Here is a 22,620-nt window from a genome sequence, read left to right on the forward strand (position 1 = left end):
TCTAACTAGTCCAGAAATGGTTGTAGATATTTTATTTATTTTTAAGTGTATTTTATTTTATTTTTTCCATTATCATAAATCAAGATCTTGTAAGAAATCAGGTATTTATACTTTGAACACACTGGTCATAAGATCCCATGTCATTTTTTTTTTTCTGTTGTAGAGAGCAATTGTTTCCTGTAATTTGAACTTTTATTAATTTATTGACTAATCTTACTGGCTCTGTGAAGATCACACACACTGGTTCTGCTTTCTAACTGATCACAGTTACTTATCTGTCCCACACTTGAATATTTATTCAATTTAGGGAAAAATATTTAGGGAAAACATATCTTTCAGGAGACTTCTTGCTAACTGCAGTAGTGAGGATTTACTTGCATGACTGCTACTTTCCAGTCGATTAAAAAATAAATCTAAAATTCTGCCCTACAAAGAGATCACAACACGAAGGCATTGTTTGTTTAAAACCTCTCCTTTTGCATGTTTTGCCTGTCTCTTTAAACCTCCTTTGGTAAATGAGGCTCAAATTTACATAAGAACCAGAAACCATCTAGCTGTTCCCCAAGCTCTTTACCTACTAACGTCTTTGTCCACATTCAGTCTCTTCAAAAAGGACTTAAACTTTGGCTGATGTGGGAGGTGGTGTCAGTGGTGGCAATTTAATAAAAGGTGATTTATTCTAAAAAAAAAAAAAATCTATATATAGATCGACTAATCTTATTAGTCAATACATCTTTTTCAAATTGGCAGTTTCCCAATCCTTAAGATGATTTAATATAGGTGGTATTAAGAAACCATATGATGATAAGACTATACTTTTCTTGTGCTGTTGTTAAACCAAAGAAAGGCATTCTTTAAATCTTGGGGAAAATATTTTCTTCCCCTTTTCAAAATATTTTATTTATTTATTTTTAGGAGGAGGGGAAAGGAGGGAGAAAGAGAGAGAGAGAATCATCAGCGTGTGGTTGCTTTTTGCATACCTCCTACTGGGGACCTGGCCTGCAACCCAGGCCTGTGCCCTGACTGGGAATTGAACGAGGGACCCTTTGGTTCACAGGCTAGTACTCAATCCACTGAACCACACCAGCTAGAGCTGGGGAAAATATTTTCTGAGTAAAATTTTATTTTTCTCTTTTGCCTCAGTGATGATTTGTGAAGAAGGGGATTATAGAGATTTAATATTTTCATATAAGTAATAAGTTTGTGCTGGATGTATTGAAGTATTTTATATCAGTTTGGCAATTTCTAATGTGTAGTCAGTAATATTAAAAATAACATAAAATCAAAGGAGAAATAAAGACAAGAAAAAGCTAAAGGAGTTTGCTAATACTAGAAAAATACTGCAACAAATATTAAAGGTCTTGCTTTAAAAAGAAAAAAAGAAAGAAAAAAACCAGAAGAAAATAGTCTAACAATAAAATGGCACTAAATATGTATCTATCAATGATCACCTTAAATGTAAACGGCTTAAATGCTCCAACCAAAAGACATAGGGTAGCTGAATGCATAAGAAAACAAGACCCATATGTATGCTGCCTAAAAGAGACACATCTCAGACTGAAAAATACACACAGACTAAAAGTAAAGGGATGGAGAAAAGTGTTTCATGCAAACAGAAAAGAAAAAAAAGCTGGGGTAGAAGTACTTACATCTGACAAAATAGACTTTAAAACCAAAGTTATACTAAGAGACAAAGACGGACACTACATAATGACAAAGGGAACAATCCAACAAGAGGATATACCTTAGTAAACATTTATGCACCCAACATAGGAGCACCTAAATATGTAAGGCAAATCTTGGTGGACATAAAAGGAGAGAGTGACAGAAATACAGTCATAGTCGACTCCAGGGGATACCTCTTCCAAGCAGAAAATCAACAAGGAGACAGTGGCCTGAAGGACACACTAGATCAAGTGGATTTTATTGATATCTTCAGAGCATTTCGCCCCCAAAACAGCAGAATATACATACTTTTTCATGTGCACATGGAACGTTTTTCTAGGAAAGGCCACATGCTAGGACACAAAACAAGTCTCAATAAATTTAAGAAGATTGAAATCATATCAAGCATCTTCTCGGACCAGTATGCTGTGAAACTAGAAATTAACCACAAGAAGAACAAGAAAAACATGCAAACACATGGAAGCTAAAAAAACATGTTATTAAACAATGAATGGGTCAACAATGAGATCAAAGAAGAAATTAAAATATACCTTGACACAAATGAAAAGGAGGACGTAACAGTCCAAAATCTGTGGGACACTGGGGAAGTGATCCTAAGAGGGAAATTCATAGCATTATACCTATCTCAAGAGACAAGAAAAAGCTCAAATAAACAATCTGACTTTACACTTAATGGAACCTGAAAAAGAACAACAAACAAAGCCCAAAGTGAGTAGAAGGAAGGAAATAATAAAGATCAGAACAGAAATAAATAAAAGAGTCTAAAAAATGATATAAAAGATCAATGGATCTAAGAGCTGGTTATTTTTCAGTATTTTTAAGCCAGTTGTTTAATCTATTTCTATCTCCTCTGTTTCTACTGTAGAGATAGTGAAGTATAATCTCAAATAGATTTGATAATAAATTAACTAATTTTCTTATCCTTCCTAGGCATTCAAAAGATATGGGTGGTATACATTTGAACAAAATCATAATATATTAGACAATTATTTTCAGTCACAAGATAAGTACTAAAATGAGGGGATTGTTTCCTCTTATACTGTTGCTTGGTGATTATCAGATCACGTCTCAAATGACTCTTATCTTCAGTGAGTTCAATACAAAGTTTTAATATTTCTTCAGAAGTTTTTTTTCTGATATTCCTGTCTTGATTAAAACATTACCATCCATCTCGTTACCCAGATTTGAAACCCTATTGTAATATTGAACTCACTTTATCAAACCCCTGTTGGTCCATAAGTTATTAAGTTGTGCTCATCTGTAGAAAATTATCACTGCCCACATTCTCCCTTTGTTTTGCTCGACTTATTACAATAATCCTTTACTAGCTGTACTTGCTAATGCTTGTACAACCATTATTTTGAACATTCAGAGTGATATATCAAATATATATTTTTAGATGTCTACTACGTATTATTTCAGGTTTCTGGAGAAACATCCTCAATCAACACAAGACCTCTGCTCTCGTGGAAGGCAGAGTGGGAAGGGGGATAAACCTGATAGTCAGTTACTGTAAAGAGCTTACGTCCCAACTCCCTTTAAGGGCTGTTTTAGTCATTGTATTGTTTGCTGCAGGATTAAAGTCTAAGCTGCTTGGCAATTAAGTTCCTTTACAACCTTTCCTTTATCTTTGTGTCTAGTATCATCTTTTACCTCCTCCTATTCCCCTAACTCCTGTTTTTCAAATTCTGTAGGTAACTCATATTTCCTAAAGTATGCCTTGACTTGCACCTTCCTCTCTTCTTTAGAAGATTGCCTTCTCAACATCTCCATGAGGTAAAATATACTTTAAAAAAAGAGCACAGCTCCAATACCATCTCCGTTATCAATTCTCCCACGAATACTTCCCAATTTAGAAAGACTTGCTTGTGTACTTTCTCCCTCCTTCACATCTTAATCAAACAATTTTACAACACGTATGGTATGGTGTTGATGTTAACTAGGTGGGTGTCTGCCTCCCACTCTAAAATGCCCTCGAGGCTGGGACTTGTGCTTTCTACTTCTCTGTAACTTCACTACTGAGCACACAGATAGTCACTAGAGTAGGTACTCAGTTGCATTTTTTGAATGAAATGCCAGAAGAAACACATACATAAAGGTGTTCTGTAAGAATAATTCTAGACCAAGAAGATATACTGAAATAGCTGAATGGCTAACTAATCAATCCTAAGTTATCTGCATTGTAAAAATACAGTTTTGAACAAAAAGCAGAATGCAAATTTCAGCTCTGATACCTATTAGCTGCATGGTCTTGGGCAAGTTATTTTCTCTCTCTCATTTTTTTCATCTATAAAATGAAGATATATTACATACTACATATGATTATTCAAAGGCTTAGATGAGAAAGCATATAATTAGTACTGTGTCTCACAATAGTTGACACTCAAAAATGTTGCTGTACATTTACTTTAATTCCCTTGTGTGCTTCCTTCCTATTATATTTGTTTATTCTGCAGCAAAAAATAGTTTTATAAAAATAGATCGTTTTTTTATTTTACTATACTATGGTGTGGACATGAACATTATTTTATATCCTATAGCACAGTGAAAATGACTGCTAGTTATCTTTTATATGACAGTAAATTCCTGGTTTTAGCATTGAAATTCTTATGTCCCAGACAATTTGTGCTGGTTGGTTACCTTATGCCTTGTGTACTAAGGACAGAGTAGCTGGAAATTGTGGGATTGGGGTCAGGTAGCAGGATATTGAAGCCTTTTCTCACTTTGGGCAAGTGAGTTTATATAACTCGGCTATCATCTCACTGCCTCAGTCTCCTCATTTGTATACTATATATCCTCATTTGTATTTTTGTATATTGCATATTATTACATAGTAACAGGAGGTGAATTAATACCTCCTTCATTGCCTGAGGTATGATATTAAATGAGATGTGCTTAAAATACAGAGAATAGTGCCTGATACTAACTATTAAAGCACACAATAGCACCTTAAAGAATGAATGGATAAATGAGAATATTATATTTCTTTACTGACTAGTTGTTTCATTCTAAGCTAAAAATTGGCTTTCAGAGTTAAGAAGTTCTGTTCCTAAACATGACTACGGTCACTATATTTAGGAGCTTTCTTGAGGATCTTAAAGGTTATTTTAAATCCTGTACACTTGGAAATCAACAAGTTTGAAGTTGCTTTAATGAGCAAGATGCTTTCTCCTAAAATAATCAAAATGTATATTTTATTACTATAAATAACATATAGCTTTTAGGAATACCTTCTATAGAAAGCAGATTCTCATTTCTATCAAGCTACATTGTGTCTTCTATGCTGTTTACAGATTTGTACCTGTAACAACAGGTCCTATGGTAAATCTGGAATTGATTTTAACCTTGGAGCTGTTTGAAACTTGTAAATCTGTATAACTATGTTAATTTGGTTCTCTTAAGTTCTTCATTTTGCTTTTTTTTTTTTTAATTTAGAGGTTATTCAAATGTCCTTGGAGAAATGCTGAAGAATAAATTATTTTATTTGGGGATAAAACAGCTGAAGTAGAAATTAGGAGGAGTGATTTGCATTATAAAAGCACTAGCATTTCTTAATCTAGGTTTGTTCTAGAGTAAAAAGAAGGTATGAGGCTAAAGACACGGAACATAGTTTTCTTGCTAGTTCCAAAGAGCAGTGGTGTATCATTTGCAGCCATTACTTCAGTAACAGTACTGTTTTTCTTTCTACTAAAAATTACCATCTGGGTGAAAAGATTGCTTCCTAGTTAGAGGTGTCTCATTGACAAAGAAGGTTATTGCCAAAGATGCCTGATGTTACAATGTGTCCTCACTATATGACACTAAACATATTGCAAAATTTTAATAACATGAATTTTTAAAAATGGCTTCCCTGATTTTATAGTGCATTCATATTATAAAATATTATAAAATTAATATAATGATAATCAAATTAGAACATGTTTTCAAATTATTTGATTTTGACCTTTTTGCTTTCCGATTATTATAAAAGATACACTAGTTTAATTACCACTAGGTGGCAACGAACAAAACATATCAGATGGTGATTGTGGGGCCGGGGGGGTGGGGGTGGAACAGGCTGTAAGGGGGACAAATGGTAATAGAAAAAATACAATAAAATTAAAATATTAAAAAACATATCAGAGAATCCTCATGACTTGAAAAACTATGTAATGTGTAAGTTCAAAAAACCAATTAAACTCTATGGCAAATAATTTTATGCCACCTTTGTTCTTCCTATGAAAACCTTTTGTGTAATTTAAAAATAGATTATCTAAATCAGCACAGATTTCTCTGTTTCTGCTATAGAGATAGTGAAGTATAATCTCAAATAGATTTGATAATAAATTAACTTATTTTCTCACCCCTACCAAGCATTCAAAACATATGGATGATATACATTTGAACAAAATTATAATATATTAGACAATTATTTTACATAATAGGAACTGACTTTAAAAAATATGTTCTTCAATGTGCTAGGCACTTTTCTAAGGCTTTTACATGTGTTAACTCATTTAGTCCTCATATCAACCCATGTGGTGAATATAATTACTAGTTCAATTGAACAGATAAGATTACCAGTATAATGAGAGTTCAAGCAACTTGTCCAGACACACAGGGAGCAATAGGCAGAGCTGAGGCTTGAAGCCAGGCAATCTGGTTCGAGTCTCAGTGCTTGGCCATGTTGTTATTCCCCCAGATGATGCGGGGCTCCGGACATAATCTGGAGAACATAAAGTATTACCCTAAGTCTCAATTTAGAAACACACCCTGGAAAGGCGTGATGGACTGGGCACTATGTTGTTCCCAAATATGTTTTGTCCTTGACAAGTTCTAGGATTTTAAGGCTCCGTAAAGCCCTACGGTATTCTGCATAAACAGAAAATATGTGCTAACAAAATTTACTGAGAAAAACCTTTATTTAGATTTTGCTTTCCCCATCTTCCAACATCAATTTATGACAATGACTTTAAGATTCATTTACAAGTCAATTTATTTTTAATTGTCCTTAATATTCATATGTAAGGATGAAAAGGACTGAATTTTACCAGTTGAAATTTCAGTTTTAAAAGGCATACAGGAGAATAGTTAGGAGTAACGTAATATGTTTCTGCAAAATCTCTGGAAAAGACATCAGGAAAATTATTAACATATCCTGAATGTTTTAGAAAAGAGTTCTGAAGCTTTTGGGAAAAAGCAAAAATACTGTATTTTCCAGAAGTGCTTCAAATGCTCTGCTATGCTTCTGTCTTCGAAAGTGTCTTATGGTTACAGAAATGATCAAATATTCAGCTTTTAGGTCTTTCGTATCCTTCGCTAATCAAAAGAAAATTTAAAAATAAAAAACTCTAGGCAGGCCAAAGTTAATGTATATTAAACTACACAGGTTATTTATGATGAGATGTTAATTATAATGGAGAAAATATTTGTTAAATGAATCATACACATGACATAAATTAAAGTACTGACTTCTTTCCTTTTTTCCTTCCATGAAAAATGTTATTTTTTAGTCTTTTCTGCAATTCTTTTAAGAAGTTTAATTTTTACTTTTCAATTCAATTTTGCTAAATACCCTCCCTGTATGGGTGAACAGAACCGTGAAAAACCAAGATTGTGCCATAGGGCAACTTCCACTGTTCTTTTTCTTATGAAGTAAAAGAACGAACGCTGAGAATAGATGTGATTTTAACAGGGCTGGTCTCTCACCACCTTGTGCACGTTCCTGAGGGACCAGGCAGCGCGCAAGGCCCCGCAGGCACGCTGGCCTGTGGGAATCGGTGCGGTTCTCCGAAGAAGAAGAGGCATTTCAGCAGCTCAGTTTCTTGTCATGCTTCCAATTAAAGTGAAAATACACTGACACAACAATCCCTACCAGCGCAAAGATTAAACACTGGTTCACATGGCTACTCAGTTAATTTAGAAAGCCATGTAAAGTTTTTCAGAATATTTCTTTGGGAGAAAAAAACCCCAAAACTCTTGGGTGAATCTTTTGACAGTGTTGGTAGTTTCTTTGAATAGGACCAAAATAGATGGCACAACTTATCTCTAGGGAATAGATATGTTCTCAACTGAGAATTTAAGCAGTCGTATATGTATAGGATCCAGATTTTTAAGATTCAAGCTTATTCAAATGCTAGTAAGATAAAAGAAGCACTTGTGCTAGTCAGAAGGCATAGCTAAGGTCAAAGACTAAAACTATTTAAAGAGTCTGAAAATAGAGAGGTAAAAAGAACTAGAAAAAATTGGGAGATTACTCAAAGGCTCTTTTAAGATTTTTCATGTCTTTTTGGCAGTAAAAAGAAAAAAAAGAAATTCTCTTTGTAAATGTTGAAGACCTTGATATCAAATGCATCCTGCAGCTCCGTATTTTTTTTTAATGCACTGTCAGTCTTACATAAGAGGATGATGCCCACTATGTCGGTTAAATATAAATTTATATATAGAACATTGACTTTTTAAGAACATGAGATTCTTCATTTATGGATTTCAGGGTTCCAGAAACCTTCCGAAATTAAATGCAAACATTTAGAAAAGAGTCATATGGTAGTAAGACAAAAGAAGCATTTATGCTAATAAGAAGGCATAGCTAAGTTCAAAGGCTAAAACCACTTAAAGAATCTGATAGCAGAGAAGTAAATTGGGAGATTATTCAAAGGGTTTTAAAATATTTTCATGTCTTTTTCCATATCCATTTTTTTGAGGGAAGAGAGTCTATGTCATTTCTGGCCAAGAAAGAAAGTATAATCCACAAGGACCTGAGTTCATGACCTGTATCCCAACATCACAGCCATCTGTCCACAGGAATTCTTAAACTCATAAAACTCTGCAATAGATTACAGTTTTTATAAACTGAATGTTATTTGAAGGTTCACACTATACCTTCCATTTTGTAAATGTTCTTATCCTGACTTTTCTTATTCCAACTGGTATCTTCAAGTTGTCTTAAGTGTTAAATAATTTTCTAACCTTTTGTGTATTTCTCCTCAAGTAAGTAAAAAAACAAAGGATGATGTACATGTTTTTTGGAACTCACTGGCTGTAAACAATAGAAGCAGCATCTTGAGTGCGTCCTTGCTTGATGTTATCTGTTACCTGGCTAGCTCCTCTCATGCTGGGTTTAGGAGCTATCAATACATCCCCAAATGTGTCCTTAAATGACTGTTTAACCCATAACAGTGTTAAAACTATTTTTAAGGAGCTGCTTATGGGTGTATGACTAAATACACCCACTCATGTCACCCTCCTTGTGCTTCTGTGGCTGAGTGTGTTCTCTTGTCATTTTCTGAGTGACCCTCTTTTCTCTACACCTCTCCTGAATCCTGAAATAGAATAATCTTGGTCTTCTGCCCAGTCCTGCCCCAGAGTCCCCGATCTAGTTTTCCGATCATTGCAGCTCTCCAGAGTCTCCTCCTGGAGGCTGCAGCTGCACAAACTTTCTGAAAGGAGAGTTCTCTAGGGGAGAACAGCGCCCATGGGCACTGAGTGCCCTCTTGGGGCTTAAAATCACACAAATGCAAAGGAATGAAGGAACCGGGAGTTAGAGATCCAGATGAAGATCTCTCTTTTACCACAATTTACATTTTGAATCACTTATTAAGGATTGTACTTTGCAAATTTAGTCCAGTTTTCCTATTCCTTTTACACTTAGCTTTTGGTTTAAGCAGGTACGTGCAAATACTCATTCACATGCATACACCTCATTCAGGGTAACTGGCAACATTCTCAACTGCAGAAATGTATAAAATATACACCTTCCAATTAAAGAAAAATTTCCCCTGAAGATTCTACTAAAAGTAAACCACTGCCTCTTATCTTTTATGTATATTTATTACAACAATATTTTTTAAAGATAAAATAGGTAAATTGTCATAAATACTACAAAAATATAAAAAGAATAACTATCTTCAGAAGAACTATAGTCAACAAAAATTGTCTTGTCAAAAGTGATTAATTTTGAAATGACAAATTGTGAACCTAAAACAGTTACTGATTTTTTTAGAATGCTTGAACATATGAAGAATTAAAATGAGTTACTTTGATTTTTGTGTACTACAGTTTGATTGTATTTAAAAGATATATACCTTTCCATTTTTGATTTCCCTTGGCATATTGAGTTCATGCCTATTTTCCTTAACTCATTGTGCATTCCTCAAAGGTCTGCCATCTAGTCGAACATATTTGCGTTATTGCTTTTCTGCATCAAAACCTGATAATATATTCATATTCACTAGATCCTAGATTTTCTGCAGCTCCAAACTTATTTGCCATTCCTGGCTTATTTCTAACATTGAAACTACATGTCTACTGAATAAAAGAATGATTTGACTTGAAAATAATGCATGCAATACTTTTTCTGACTCCATATCAGATAGGATTTCATATGAACTATAAAAAAGAAAATACTGATAATCACTGTTAATGGACTTTGAAGACCTTTCATTCTCGGCTCAGCATTGCAAGCCCTTTGCTATGGAAATGGTCTAGCTGGGTCTGTTATTGGTTTATCGAGAAATGGATTGTGAATTCATTTCCTAACATCGCTAGTCAGTGGACAGCAATGAGAATATGTAAAGGTCCAGCTATTTGAGTTTAAGGCTTATCCAAATCTCTTTCCAAAGGGTAAAGAAATAATATTAAACTTCACTATTTATTATATACTGAGTATTTGCAAATCTCAGTTTTAAATCCTAATGTGTTCATATTTCTCCGGCTCAGAGTAGGCAGAGGCATCAACAAGACAATAAGGTGAAGATAATCATTCACTCCATCTTTGCCATCTGCTTTGAACCTAATATGTGTCATACAATGGGTAGAATGATGAAAGGTAAAAATGTCAAAAGAGGTGACATGGGCATAGCACTGTACTTAAAGCACAGGCAGACCAACTGAGATGGGGCTTCAGAAGGACAGTTCTTCAGTAACCAGAGAGCTCCCAAGATTAACCGCAAAGAAAGTCTTAGGGAGATCTTCAACGTTGACTTTATTTTTTTCAGAATTTCCCCACTTCTAAATTTCACATGCTGCCTGATTTCACTGTTTCCTCTTTCATAGACTTCACTTATAATTGATAAATCTTGTTAGTTTACGGCATAAATTTCAATTTGGCCTAGAATCCAATCTATATACAGGAGTTACTTCATTTGTGGAAAATGTTATTTTCCAGTCTTCCACAAGTGACAGAAAACTGACAGAAAAATGCAAGCTAGAATATTGTTGATCCAAATCATATTCAACCTAGGATATTATTTTCTATGTTATCATCGGATAATGAATATTCCTTTATATTTTATAAATTAGTTTAGTTTTTAAGACATACAGTGACATTGGGTCTTATGTAAATTTGAGATACCATATAATGTCAGGCAGTTATTGTGAAGCAACAGAGAAAACTGAATCAGTGACAGTTCCATATATTATTCTAATATTATCATTGCATAATTTTATTTCTTAATGACTTTATGACTCTGCTTTCATTGTATATTTTAAGTGTGTGAACCCTCAGTGAGATATAGGGTTTTGGCAGAGGCACAGTCTGTCATCAGGTGAGCCACCAGTCTAAGGTCCTATGTATAATGAATAGCCAATGGCCTGTTAAAATTTTCTATTCCACTTTTTTTTTTGTTTTTTTTGTTACATGAAAATTTATTGGTTGGTTTTGCATTTTGAATAGAGCATTTATCCATGATACATAATGTCAAGCATTTGGTTTTCTGAGCCATGAATATTTTCCAAAATTTACATACATTATTACGTATTATTTTTAATTAATTTAATTTTAAATTATATAGCACTATCAAGATAATCAGAAACTTTTTTTTCACAGTGTTTAAAGGGTTTATTTCTTTTCTTTTTTCTTTTTTTTATTAATTTATTTTTTCAAATACATTTGTCTCTGCCTACCCCCCACCACTTTCCCTTGCCCCCTCCCTCCTTCTCTCCCTCAGCTCTTCCCCTTCTATTCCACTTTGAAGTACCGTTTGACTACAGAATTAAATTAAGGAATAACTAGATATAGCAAAGAGAGCAAGCTTATCATTTTAGAGCATATGCTTGATAACATATTTAGAAGAGCCACTTTCATTCTTTTCAAGGGGTAGAATTTGATTTTAATAGGGAGGTATAAAGGGAAAGACTTTGATATTAAAAAATATAATTTCAGTTATGTCATTCTAATTTCTCCTTTCTCTTCCCATCTCCTTCTCTTCTCTCCACTCTTCTGCTCTCTCTTCCCACCTTTTGCTCTCCTCTCTTCTGTGATTTTTCTACTTCATTGGGTGACTACTATATAAAAGACATTGCATTAAATTATATGAACATACTTGCTTTTCAACTTCCAGCTAATTATTTCCTGGTTTTTTCCTTTATTTGAAACTAATAATAATAAGCCTTTACTAGGCCTTTCTAGAAATGAGAAAGTTTATATACAGTGGTTTCTTGATATCGGCACTGGATTGACTCCAATCCCTTCCCCACAACCAGGACACCAAAGTCCAAGGATGCTCAAGTCCCTTATATAAAATGGGTTGCATATGCATATAGCCGATATTGCACATAGGCTACAGTAGGCTATACCTACACATTATTTCATTTGCATGAATTCAGCATAGTGCTCAGTGTATAGCAAATTCAAGTTTTGCTTTTTGGAACTTTTTGGGGTTTTTATTTCTTGAATATTTTCCATCTGTCGTTGGTTGAATCCATGGATGCAAAACCCTTGACCATAGAGGGCCAAACGTAAACAACATAAGTAATTGACAACTGTTACATAAATACTGATTTTAGCCTTGTCTGCTTTCTGGGTCTCATGATTCAATAATTCTAATATTGCAGTTCATGTAAAATAAGTTAAGTGCTATAAAATATCACTCCTTGATAGCACAGTTTGATGTGAATGCAAAGAAACTACTATATACAAGACATGTATCTCATTTAAATTTGATCAAACTACGTAACTGAGAACTAAATTAGCACCGTCATTAGGATAAGTTTTGTGATTCCTGAAGGGCACAGCAAATGTCTTCAGGGGTCCTCCAAGTACAGTGACATATAGTCAATTGGGAGAAAGCAAATTAATTACTGCCCCGGGGACACAACCTTTGGCCCGCCGTCCACAGCGCCATGGTGGAGGTCAGGGAGGAACTGCTTCCTGCCCTCAAACTGCTACGGAAACTTCAAGGGTCATCAGCTCAGCTACTCTATGGCAAAGAAATACTTCAGGGTTTTTTTGTTGTTGTTGTTGTTTAGAATGAAACAATAAAAACTTGTGATTATGACTTCATTCCCTTTTACAAAAAATTATAAAAAAAATTCTTGGGAAATAAGCTATGGTTAAATGGAAGAGGGTAAATATTACCTTGGAAATCATAGCAGTCATTACTGAAAAGTAGCAGAGAAAGTGTACAGGATCACTTATAGGAGTTATATTAGCTAGGAAAAGCAAGTTAATTTCGTTTTGGGGGAACAGAAACAAGTTTAGATCTATAAACATTTTATGAAGCTATTTTGTTACACCTGATTTATATTTAAGTCACGAAAACTGAACTGAGTTTTCTCTACCATGAAAGCTAGAGGCAAATTTGGCGTAAAGCCTAGAATAGAATGCTAGAGTGTTCTTTTAGATCCCTCTCTGGAAAGTTGTTTCTGTGAATGTGTTACAGAAATATAATCCTGCTTCTATCATATTCAGTGGCTAAACAACAAGAGTTTATTTTTTTAAATCAGTGATGTTGAATAGTTCAAGTCACTATTGAAATTTGTTATATCAGTTCTGCCAAACATAACTAATTCCACCAAATCTGCCAGTAAGAGTTAAGAATTAAGCCATTAAAATCAAATAATCTATTTATCTCCTAATTCCAATCACTGAGATATTAATAATATATATGAAAGCTACATTTTATATTTGCAGCAACAATAACAACAACAACAACAACAACAACAACATTCCGGTGCAGTTGATATCCTTTTTATTTCTAGGGAGAGAAGAAATTGGCAAACACTCATTAGAATTAAAATTGCTAATTTTTAATTCACATAATTTTGGTTCTTACTGTGTCAGTGTGGCCATGTTGCTTGCAAAGTCTCCAACCATGTCAGTAATTATCCATTAATAAAACCAACTGACATCAAAGCATATTTATAGCTTGTTACTTTTCGTATGTTTTGAGTAGACAAGTATAATTAAAAGGTGAAACAAAAATGTCAGTGTAATAATCTTGGGCTTTGTTGGTATGATTTTGCGAAGCAATGTGCATGTTGGGATTTCGCTTGTATTGGATTTCCCAGGCTTCTCACATATTCCCTGTACGTTGCTGGCTGGGCCAGCCCTCTCAGATGCATTGGTGTCATCACCATAGTTTGCAGCATAATCATTGATTATGATAAAAAGACAAGAATTAGGATTAAAAACCATAGGAATAAATATCTTAATGCTATTTTGCTAAGACATATAAAATATAAAGTGGGTTTGCATCCTTTAAGTACAAGGGGGAAAGGCAGCTAGCTATTTTACAAAATGAGAGAGAAAACACAATTTGTGATTACAATAATACCATGGGTGACCCATGAACTGATTTACTAAACTTTGAAATTGCATTTTAAAATGTTCCGCATCCTATATTTTGTTTCTCTCATTTATAGAATATGGCTTTAGTCAAGGTGTTATTTGTAGGGAGAACTGCACATTTTCTTTCTCAAAAATTTCTTTCAAGTTTGCTACTTTCTGGCTTTTCCTTAAATCATTTTTCTTTTGTGAAATGAAATTTTAGTTAAATCTTTATAAACTCACCAGATATGGAATCACTTTTTCTGTTAATAACACTCAGTTTTAAATTATCTTTTCTAGCCAGTTCTAAGTGGCAAAGCAACTTATGTTCATCTTTGTTTTATTCTTGAGCTACACATTTGGGACCTGAAGTTCTAGATTTGTTTATGTAAAAACTTTCCCTAAAGAAGAGGTAGCATGATGCTAACAGGGTGCTCAGATTACAGATCTTTCTTTCACTTCCTTTATACCCTTTCGCAGCACTGGGTATCATAAATGTGATTCCTGCATTTAAAAAAAGTCACTTGCATTTCTTTCAACAGTATATATTAAAGATACTTATTTTTGTATTGTGAATCTATCAACTGTGAGCACAGTTCTACTGCTGTATATGGTGGCAGAAAATTTCACCTGAAATACCTACCAGCAGGAATCCTGGGGGGCAATGATCCTTCCCCTGGCACTGGATTCGGAGCCTGGATGCTATTTAAAAACCCTGCCCTCAGGAAGCTGGGGCAAAACGTCTCCACCCCAATGGCCGGGAAGGATCCTTTTAAGAGATAAAAATTGATGTTAATTGAAATATCCTTGATGGAAAAGTTGTCGATCATTTCATTGGAATAGAACCTACAATCAACAAAGACATCAAACCTTATGAGGAGGCTATGAAACGAAAAGGAATGGAATGCATTTTCATTCATAAATTTTTAAAATTGATCTAGTTTTTTAAAAAGTACTTCAGTTACAATTAAAGAGAGTTCAGAAGCATCAGAATGCTAAGATAAACGTTCTAAACATACATTGGACAGAGGTGATACAAATACTTAAGTTATTGATGTTGTCTGTTCACAGAATTCATGTCCACATGAGTAATAGATACACAGAAAATAGCTACTATAGTATCTGAGATCAATACTGCACTTGAAGGAACAGTGTTTTATTTTAGGTGTATTAGTATTAGTGCTTTAAATGAGAAAAACTATTGTACCTTAAGTAATTACATATGTTTTGAAAGAGTAGGAAGAAGAACAACATACACTGTTCTTAATTTGTTGCTTTTCTATTTGGGACAAGATATGAAAGTTTGCAAAGGTAGAACCACATGCTTTTCCATTTTTAAGAAGGTAATTGTGAAGCAAAGAAAAAAAAAAGGAAATTACTTAGAAATTTATCCATAAAATTATATAATGAATCATAAAATGAAGGAATATCAAAGAAAAAAACAAAAAAGGTCTTTAGAGATATTCAGTCACAAAATTCTCCCTTCACAAACCAGCAAACTGAGGCCTGTAGAAGGAAAGTGATATCACATTGTTACCAGACTTCCAGGATAAAATTTTTCCACTATAGATTAAAAATAAATAATGAGCCACTTCCTGTTTGGGAGATTTCTCTCCTCTGAATATGAATTAGAAGCCCTGAACTTGTGATTGTAGCAGCTTTATTATTTTTGGTGTTTCAATGACCTTAAAGCCACAAAAATAATTCAGAAGAAACTTTTTTAAATCTAAGTTTTTTAAACTTATTTTTTACAAAAAGAATTTATTTATTTATTTTTAGAGGTGAAGGGAGGGAGGAGGAGAGGGAGAGAAACATCAATGTGTGGTTGCCTCTCTCATACCTCTTACTGGGGACCTGGCCTGCAACCCAGGCATGTGCCCTGGCTGGGAATCAAACCTGCAACCCTTTGGTTCTCAGGCTGGCACTCAATCCACTAAGCCACACCAGCAAGAGTGGAAAATTTTATATATATATGTGCATGCAGTATCAGTACATGGGCAGCACTGGTAATTGAAATGGTATATCTAAGTTTAAATCAAAATAATGCCCCAAAAGCAAGTTACACTGATTTTTGTAACAAATGCATCTTATCTGGGCCCTCTGAAACCCCATCAGGGCCAACAGATTTCATACAGAGAGACCTAAGATCTCTCCTCCCATGCTCAGATTTAGCAAGTCCTTTAGTTTTGAAGAGACTTCACTTTGTTTCTTGGCACAAATTTTGCACCAAAAATAAACTAAAATTTGAGGCTTCTTTGAACTTTGTCCAGGACTAAAGGGATCTGGCATATCATACTCTATGTATCTTGTTTCTATGAAGATATTTGTTACTAACGAGAGGGTAGCATTTCTTAGATCTTTAAAGATATTTTTATGAAAGAGCAAAGTTACAAAGAATGTTTTAATAGGCAAGTTATATGCATTGTACACTGGATTAAAGAAACCATTGAAAGAAAATCATGTACTGTGAACAAACTGGGCTCGTGGTTGATTTCACGGGGCTTTAGCGAAATTGTCCAGCAGGGCTGATGTTCCTTAAACATTAAGAGGTGTGGCAAAAGTGCCAAGTCATAGGCCAGAAGTTGCTTCTGGGGTAACTTTTGATGAACAGTGAAACTAATTTCTCCATTGTTACTGCATGAGACATTTATCACTGAGCTCAAAGCTAATATGTGTTCATGTGCAACGCTTCATCACTGTCTGAGAAAATGCCCATAATGAAGGCTCTTTACTGAATACCAGGTGGAGATAATTATATCATATATTTATGCAGCATTCTTATTTAAAGTTACAAAAGAAATGGTGAGTTTTCACAGGGAAAATAATTACAGGAAATTCAAATTTTATTATATGCTGTGAAAAGCAAAAATAATCCAATTTTAGCTGATTATGGATTTATTGAAGCCAAGTAATAGGAAGCCTGGTTAAAAATACTAAATCACACACAAAAAAGGATAACGTAATTATGCACAGGAAACCAAAAGGGATATAAATGTAATTATCTTAAAGGAAATTTGAAGAAAAACAAAAGCATGTAGAGCAGTGACACTGAATAATGTTAACAAGCCTCATATTTAGAGATTTTTATCTAAATTTTTGCTATTTTTGCAAACATTATTCCAAACATTTTTATTATTTTAACTCCTTGAAAGAAACTAAATACAAATATAATTTTATTGCCATAATTACATTGATTACTTCCTTTGTGGTTGTGACAGCCTGTCAGATTTAATAGCAGCTTTCATTTTCATAAAATTGCTGCATCCTTCATAATAGTTTTGCTATGGTTTTTGCTATGGTTTTCACTATGGGTTAAAAGATCTTTCATTTGCTGTGGCATATCTTCCTTAAGGAACTGTCATTTAAAAAATATCTGAAACAAACAAACATACAAACAGAGAAACTGTTGCGCATGAATATATATTCAGTTGAGATGTTATATTATGTGATACAATACAATGTCTTATCATTTTTCTCCTGAAGGTCATGTAAATAGAGATTGCATGAAACACTATGGCTCTAAGTTTCCACAGTTCAATCAGAAAAACTGAAATTATTCTTTGTTATAATTCCCTTATCTCTTATTCCATAAGAAATTAAGTTCATGAACTTTTTCATATTTGACATGAAACAATTTGATTCTGGGTTGCCCTATTGCTTAAGTTGCTGACTCTCTTTGGATTTTTTCTTAAGTAATTGTGGAATTTATTAATCAATCATATTGTAGCTAAAGAATAAACAATGTCTAATATCTGTAGCAGAAGAAATATAAATTTTCATGAGTATTTTGTTTTTAGTTGCATTCAGTGGACTAATTATTTGTTAACATAAATTAAATTTTTATGTTATGAGAGTATTCCTCTAGCCATTACAAGCTTGAAACATGAGATGTGTCACTTAACACATTTTTCTAAATCTCAAATACTTGAGTTTCCAGTTTGCTAGTGATCTTGAGTCAGTAGGTTAAAGAGAGACCAGAATGTGACCTTAGTATTGCATTGTTTCTAATGCAGAGTTGCAAGATAATTGGGCATCCTGAAATTTTATTTGTTAATCGGATAAAATTTCAAACAGTTATGTATATCAGATAGATGACAGACACTATTAACTACTGGTGTAAGGTAATTTGATATAAATCATTGGCTCAGTCATTCTCAGTGCCTCTTAGGGAGCATTGCAAATTGTGAGTCGGGACAGACATTACTGTTGTTCAGTGGGAAGGGCCAGGCTGGATGTTAAAGGTGTTGGTATCCTACCTGCACAAAGGAGAATTCTCTCCCAAAATGCTAGTAGCACCACCTGAGAAACACTGTACGGGGGTAAAGAGTCTTAAAAAAAGTAATTGCTAGTCTGTTGATCATATCATGAAACCACAATGTGGAAAAGCAGAAGTTGATATGGCTTGTGTTCTCACATCTGGCTTGATCAGTAAATGAAGGATATTAGTTACTCAAATTATCGGAAAATAATGTGGCCTATATACAGTTTTCAAAGAATTAAAATGAAATATATTTAATACAAACTCTATGAAACAAAATTTCATTTTAAATTTGATATTGCACAATCTCCTTGAAATACCTTTAACCTGGAAATTAAATACCATTAAGAATTTGTATAAGGAAGACAAACTATGACCTTGTGCCTCAATTTCCCCATCTGTAAAATGAAAATAACAACTGATCCTACCTCATGGGACTGTGAGAATTAAATGAAAGTAAATGATCATAAATATATAACAATATTATTAAATAGTGATAACTAAAAACATAACCCATTTAAGTGAGAAATTGAGATAAAGATTGATTAGATTTTCTAATGCAAAACTACCCCCTCATGTAAAAATACAAATCCCTATAGAAGAAATCCCTTCTTTGTAGATGACTCATCAATAATTTAACTGTGATGCCAAAAAGTTTAATATGGGCAATATCCTTATAATATGAACTCTTAAGATGTGACTTTTTCCAATTGTTTGCATTTGGTTGTATTTTCGCAGGTACTCATTTTGATCTATGTGAGGGCAAAGAATACACAGGCTTAAATAAAATCAAACAGTTTAGAATTTAAAACAGAATACACATAGACATGTATGTATATTAAATACCAAAAGAGAATTTGCTTGTGGTGATGGGCACACTATGCACGTGCAGATGTTTATTGAGTTGTGCACCTGAAAACTGCATGGTTTTGTAAGCCATTATCACCCCAATAAATTCAATGTAAAAAAATAAATAAATTATAAATAAAATATACTCATAATATTCCCTGTGAAGGGTGCTTAAGCATTTTTATTGTTAGAAGTGTGTGATTGAAAAAATTTGGAGACCACGTGTTTGAAAAATAAAACAGTGAGAAAATGCCAAAGTATTCATGAAGTAAATAATTTATTTCAAGTGCTTAAACAATTAAGGCAGAGCCTTGAGTTCATTTGGCCCAAGGCAGTGATCCTAGAAGACCAAGTTGCTCCTTACGTAGTGGTCCTCAACCCTGAATATACATTAGGAAATTTGTAGTAAGGGCCCAAGCAAACACACAGAATATGGAAATTCCATGTCTTCAACTCCTAAAATGAGTTCTTTGTCAACTACAATATGAAATACAAGGATGATCTATTCTGATCTAAAAAGAGATCACAAAAAAGCCTTTGAGAACAGCATTAAAAATACGGATTTATACTTATATGATAACGAACCAGGTTCTAAATAAGTAGCATTTTATGTATATTGTGACTGTGTGTACTGTGAATATTATTTGAACTTAAGTATTGATATAAACTAAACTTATAAGACCCTACATAAATTTTGTACTATTAATATATAAAATGAACATTACTTCAAAATATTTTAATTTTATTTCCTTATTTTATATTTTATAACAAATATGAAAATACAATGCAGTAAAACAGAAGATATATATGAAATAAATAAGTTAGTATTCATATCAAAGAGGGCTTTGGCTCAAAATGTTTACTGATAAGGGCATGTTCAAAAATTTGAAGAGCTGAGAATTGATCATGCATGCATTCAGAACAAAGATCTTTCCTTCATTCCTAAGCATCCAGTATTTAGTTCTGTCTGGTACATAGTAGCTGCCCCACAATTGTGTGGTTTACACTAATGATGGTACCTCTGAGCTATAGTATGAATTTAATAGATCAATGATAACATAGTCTGTCAAATGAAATGCTATGCCAAGGATTGTCTTCCCCAAGGAAGGTTCACTTCTGAACATTCAAAGATTCTCTACCTTTCTTTTTATCTCTTCTCTCCCCAACAATTTATTCATCTACAAATGTATCTATTTACCTTTCTATTAATTTCACTCGTCCTTTCTTTGTCAGACCATGTGTGTGTTCCTCCATTCCTTGTGTATCTCATGTTTTCTCTCCTTTGCGTCTCTCTTCTATTTTTGTTACAATAATTTATAGCTTTACACCATTCTCTCCTCCACTGAAAGAAGAAAACCATAAGCCCATTATATTTGCTTGAACATAGGCTTTCTAGTTTTCTGTGATGGGGGAGGAAGCCTGACTTTATCAGTTACATCATGAGTGAGGAAGATCAACAACAATGAAAAAGAGGCATTTTCATGTGAGGCATTGAAAGAATGCACCTTTTACTTCACGGAGACATGCATTTTGGGTCTCTTTACCTAATACCATGTAGTCTAGGAAAAATTAAGCTACTCTGTCCAGTTTGGTAGAGAAACTATTCCTGCCTCATTGTGGCATATGAGTGGGTCAGCTGGAAGCCTAACATGGTCTCTTCTAACTTGATCAGAACATGCACAGAGTAGGGTTTCAATAAATGCAGGTTGAATAAATAAGTAAATAATTGATTGAATGAAAAGTGACAAATGGATCCTTAAGCAAATATCTTGCTAGGATCTTAGGAAGTGCTCTGCCTGCTCAAATGTTCCCTAGACCAAAAGCCACTTTTTAATGACTAGGAGAGCTAATTTTCAATTAGGCTTAGAATGTGAAAGAGAACTATTATCTCATGAATAACTCATTTATTCTTTTATTCATCCATGGACTTATTCATTTATTCAGTAAATATTTATTGAGACACTTATTTTTTTAAAACCTCGTACTGTGATACACATTTCTAGCCCAAAATATAGTAAATCAAATAATTTTTGATATGACACTATTATTTTCAGGAAATGATTATATCTGAGCTAAGCTAAAGAAGCAATTATAGAATTTTGTTCATTTCCTAAATTCTTATATACTGAAATATGCCTACAATTAAATTATTATTTTCCTCTTTAGCTGCCTTCATAGCTAGTGTCTGTGTGTTGTCTTTAGCACCAAATATAGTTAATGATCATAGAACCATTACTTTTTTTTTTTTACTTATTTAATCCTTCAGGTCACTGCAATATGAATTTTATAGATTTCTCATCCTGTTCAGTAAGTCACAATTAACGTACTAAAGTAACAAGGGCAGTTTCATGGTTAGATTTTTATGAGTTATTTCTTCAGCTTTCCCTGAGTTATTTTTAAACTTGTAGAAGCGTAATATAATAATGATTGCTGTAAATTATTTTTTAAAAATATAGCATTAACAGAGAGAATTAAAATATTTTGAAACCAATTAAGAATAAAACATTTATTGAAAAATATATTCCAATTTATATTTAAAATAGAGGTTCTTTGACATTTTAAAAGCAAATATTTTAAATGCCTGAGTTTCCTCACTTATAAAATGATAAACTTGGACTAGAACTGCCCTAAATTTCCTTTAAACTCTAGAAGATTTTTTACATAATTTTTATTTTATTTGCTACATTGAATTAAAACTCTATTTCCCCCAAATGTGGGTTATATCCAGTGGTCTTACCTATCTTTAGATTCAGTGGGACTTGGAATGTTAATTAATGACAACAAAAATATCCTGAATAAATTGGCAATCTGGTAACATCTATCATGATTTATTTTTATTTTTATTTTTTAAAAAATCCTCCCCACCAAGGATATAATCATTGATTTTGAGAGAGAGCACCTGTATGTGTCTGGACCAGGGACCAAATCTGCAACCCAGACATGTGCCCTGACCAGGAATTGAACCCACAACCTCTTGGTGTATGGGCCAAAGCTCCAACCACTGAGGCACACAGACCAGGGCCATCTATAAGGTTTTATAATGAAATGTCAAGGCTTGAGCCCAGGCAGAACTTTGAATTCTGACTCTAATATTCACTAACTGATTAATCTTGGATAATTTATCTACCTATTCTGATACTAAGTTTTTTCATTTGAAAAATGCAGATAAATAGTACACATATCACATGTGATGTAGATCATATAGAAAGTGCCTGTTAGTGGCTGATGGTAGTGTTTAATAAATGTGGAATAAATATTTCTCCTTTCCCATCTTAATTTCTTAAACTTGACCTATCATTTC

General features: G+C 33.6%; 1 protein-coding gene across 2 annotated transcripts in view; it reads right to left on the reverse strand.

The window, feature by feature from the left end:
• Positions 1-22,620, reverse strand: part of EPHA6 (EPH receptor A6) — an 877,165-nt gene that overhangs the window by 162,131 nt on the left and 692,414 nt on the right. For both annotated transcript variants that reach the window (XM_054577406.1, XM_054577405.1), the window contains exon 12: positions 14,856-14,981. In XM_054577406.1, coding sequence (XP_054433381.1) covers positions 14,856-14,981 — 126 coding nt within the window. The remainder of the gene's footprint in view (positions 1-14,855; positions 14,982-22,620) is intronic.

This window comes from Pteronotus mesoamericanus, unplaced genomic scaffold, assembly GCF_021234165.1.
Source record: "Pteronotus mesoamericanus isolate MK-2021 breed Mesoamerican mustached bat unplaced genomic scaffold, CSHL_Meso_final contig_42, whole genome shotgun sequence".
NCBI lineage: Eukaryota > Metazoa > Chordata > Mammalia > Chiroptera > Mormoopidae > Pteronotus > Pteronotus mesoamericanus.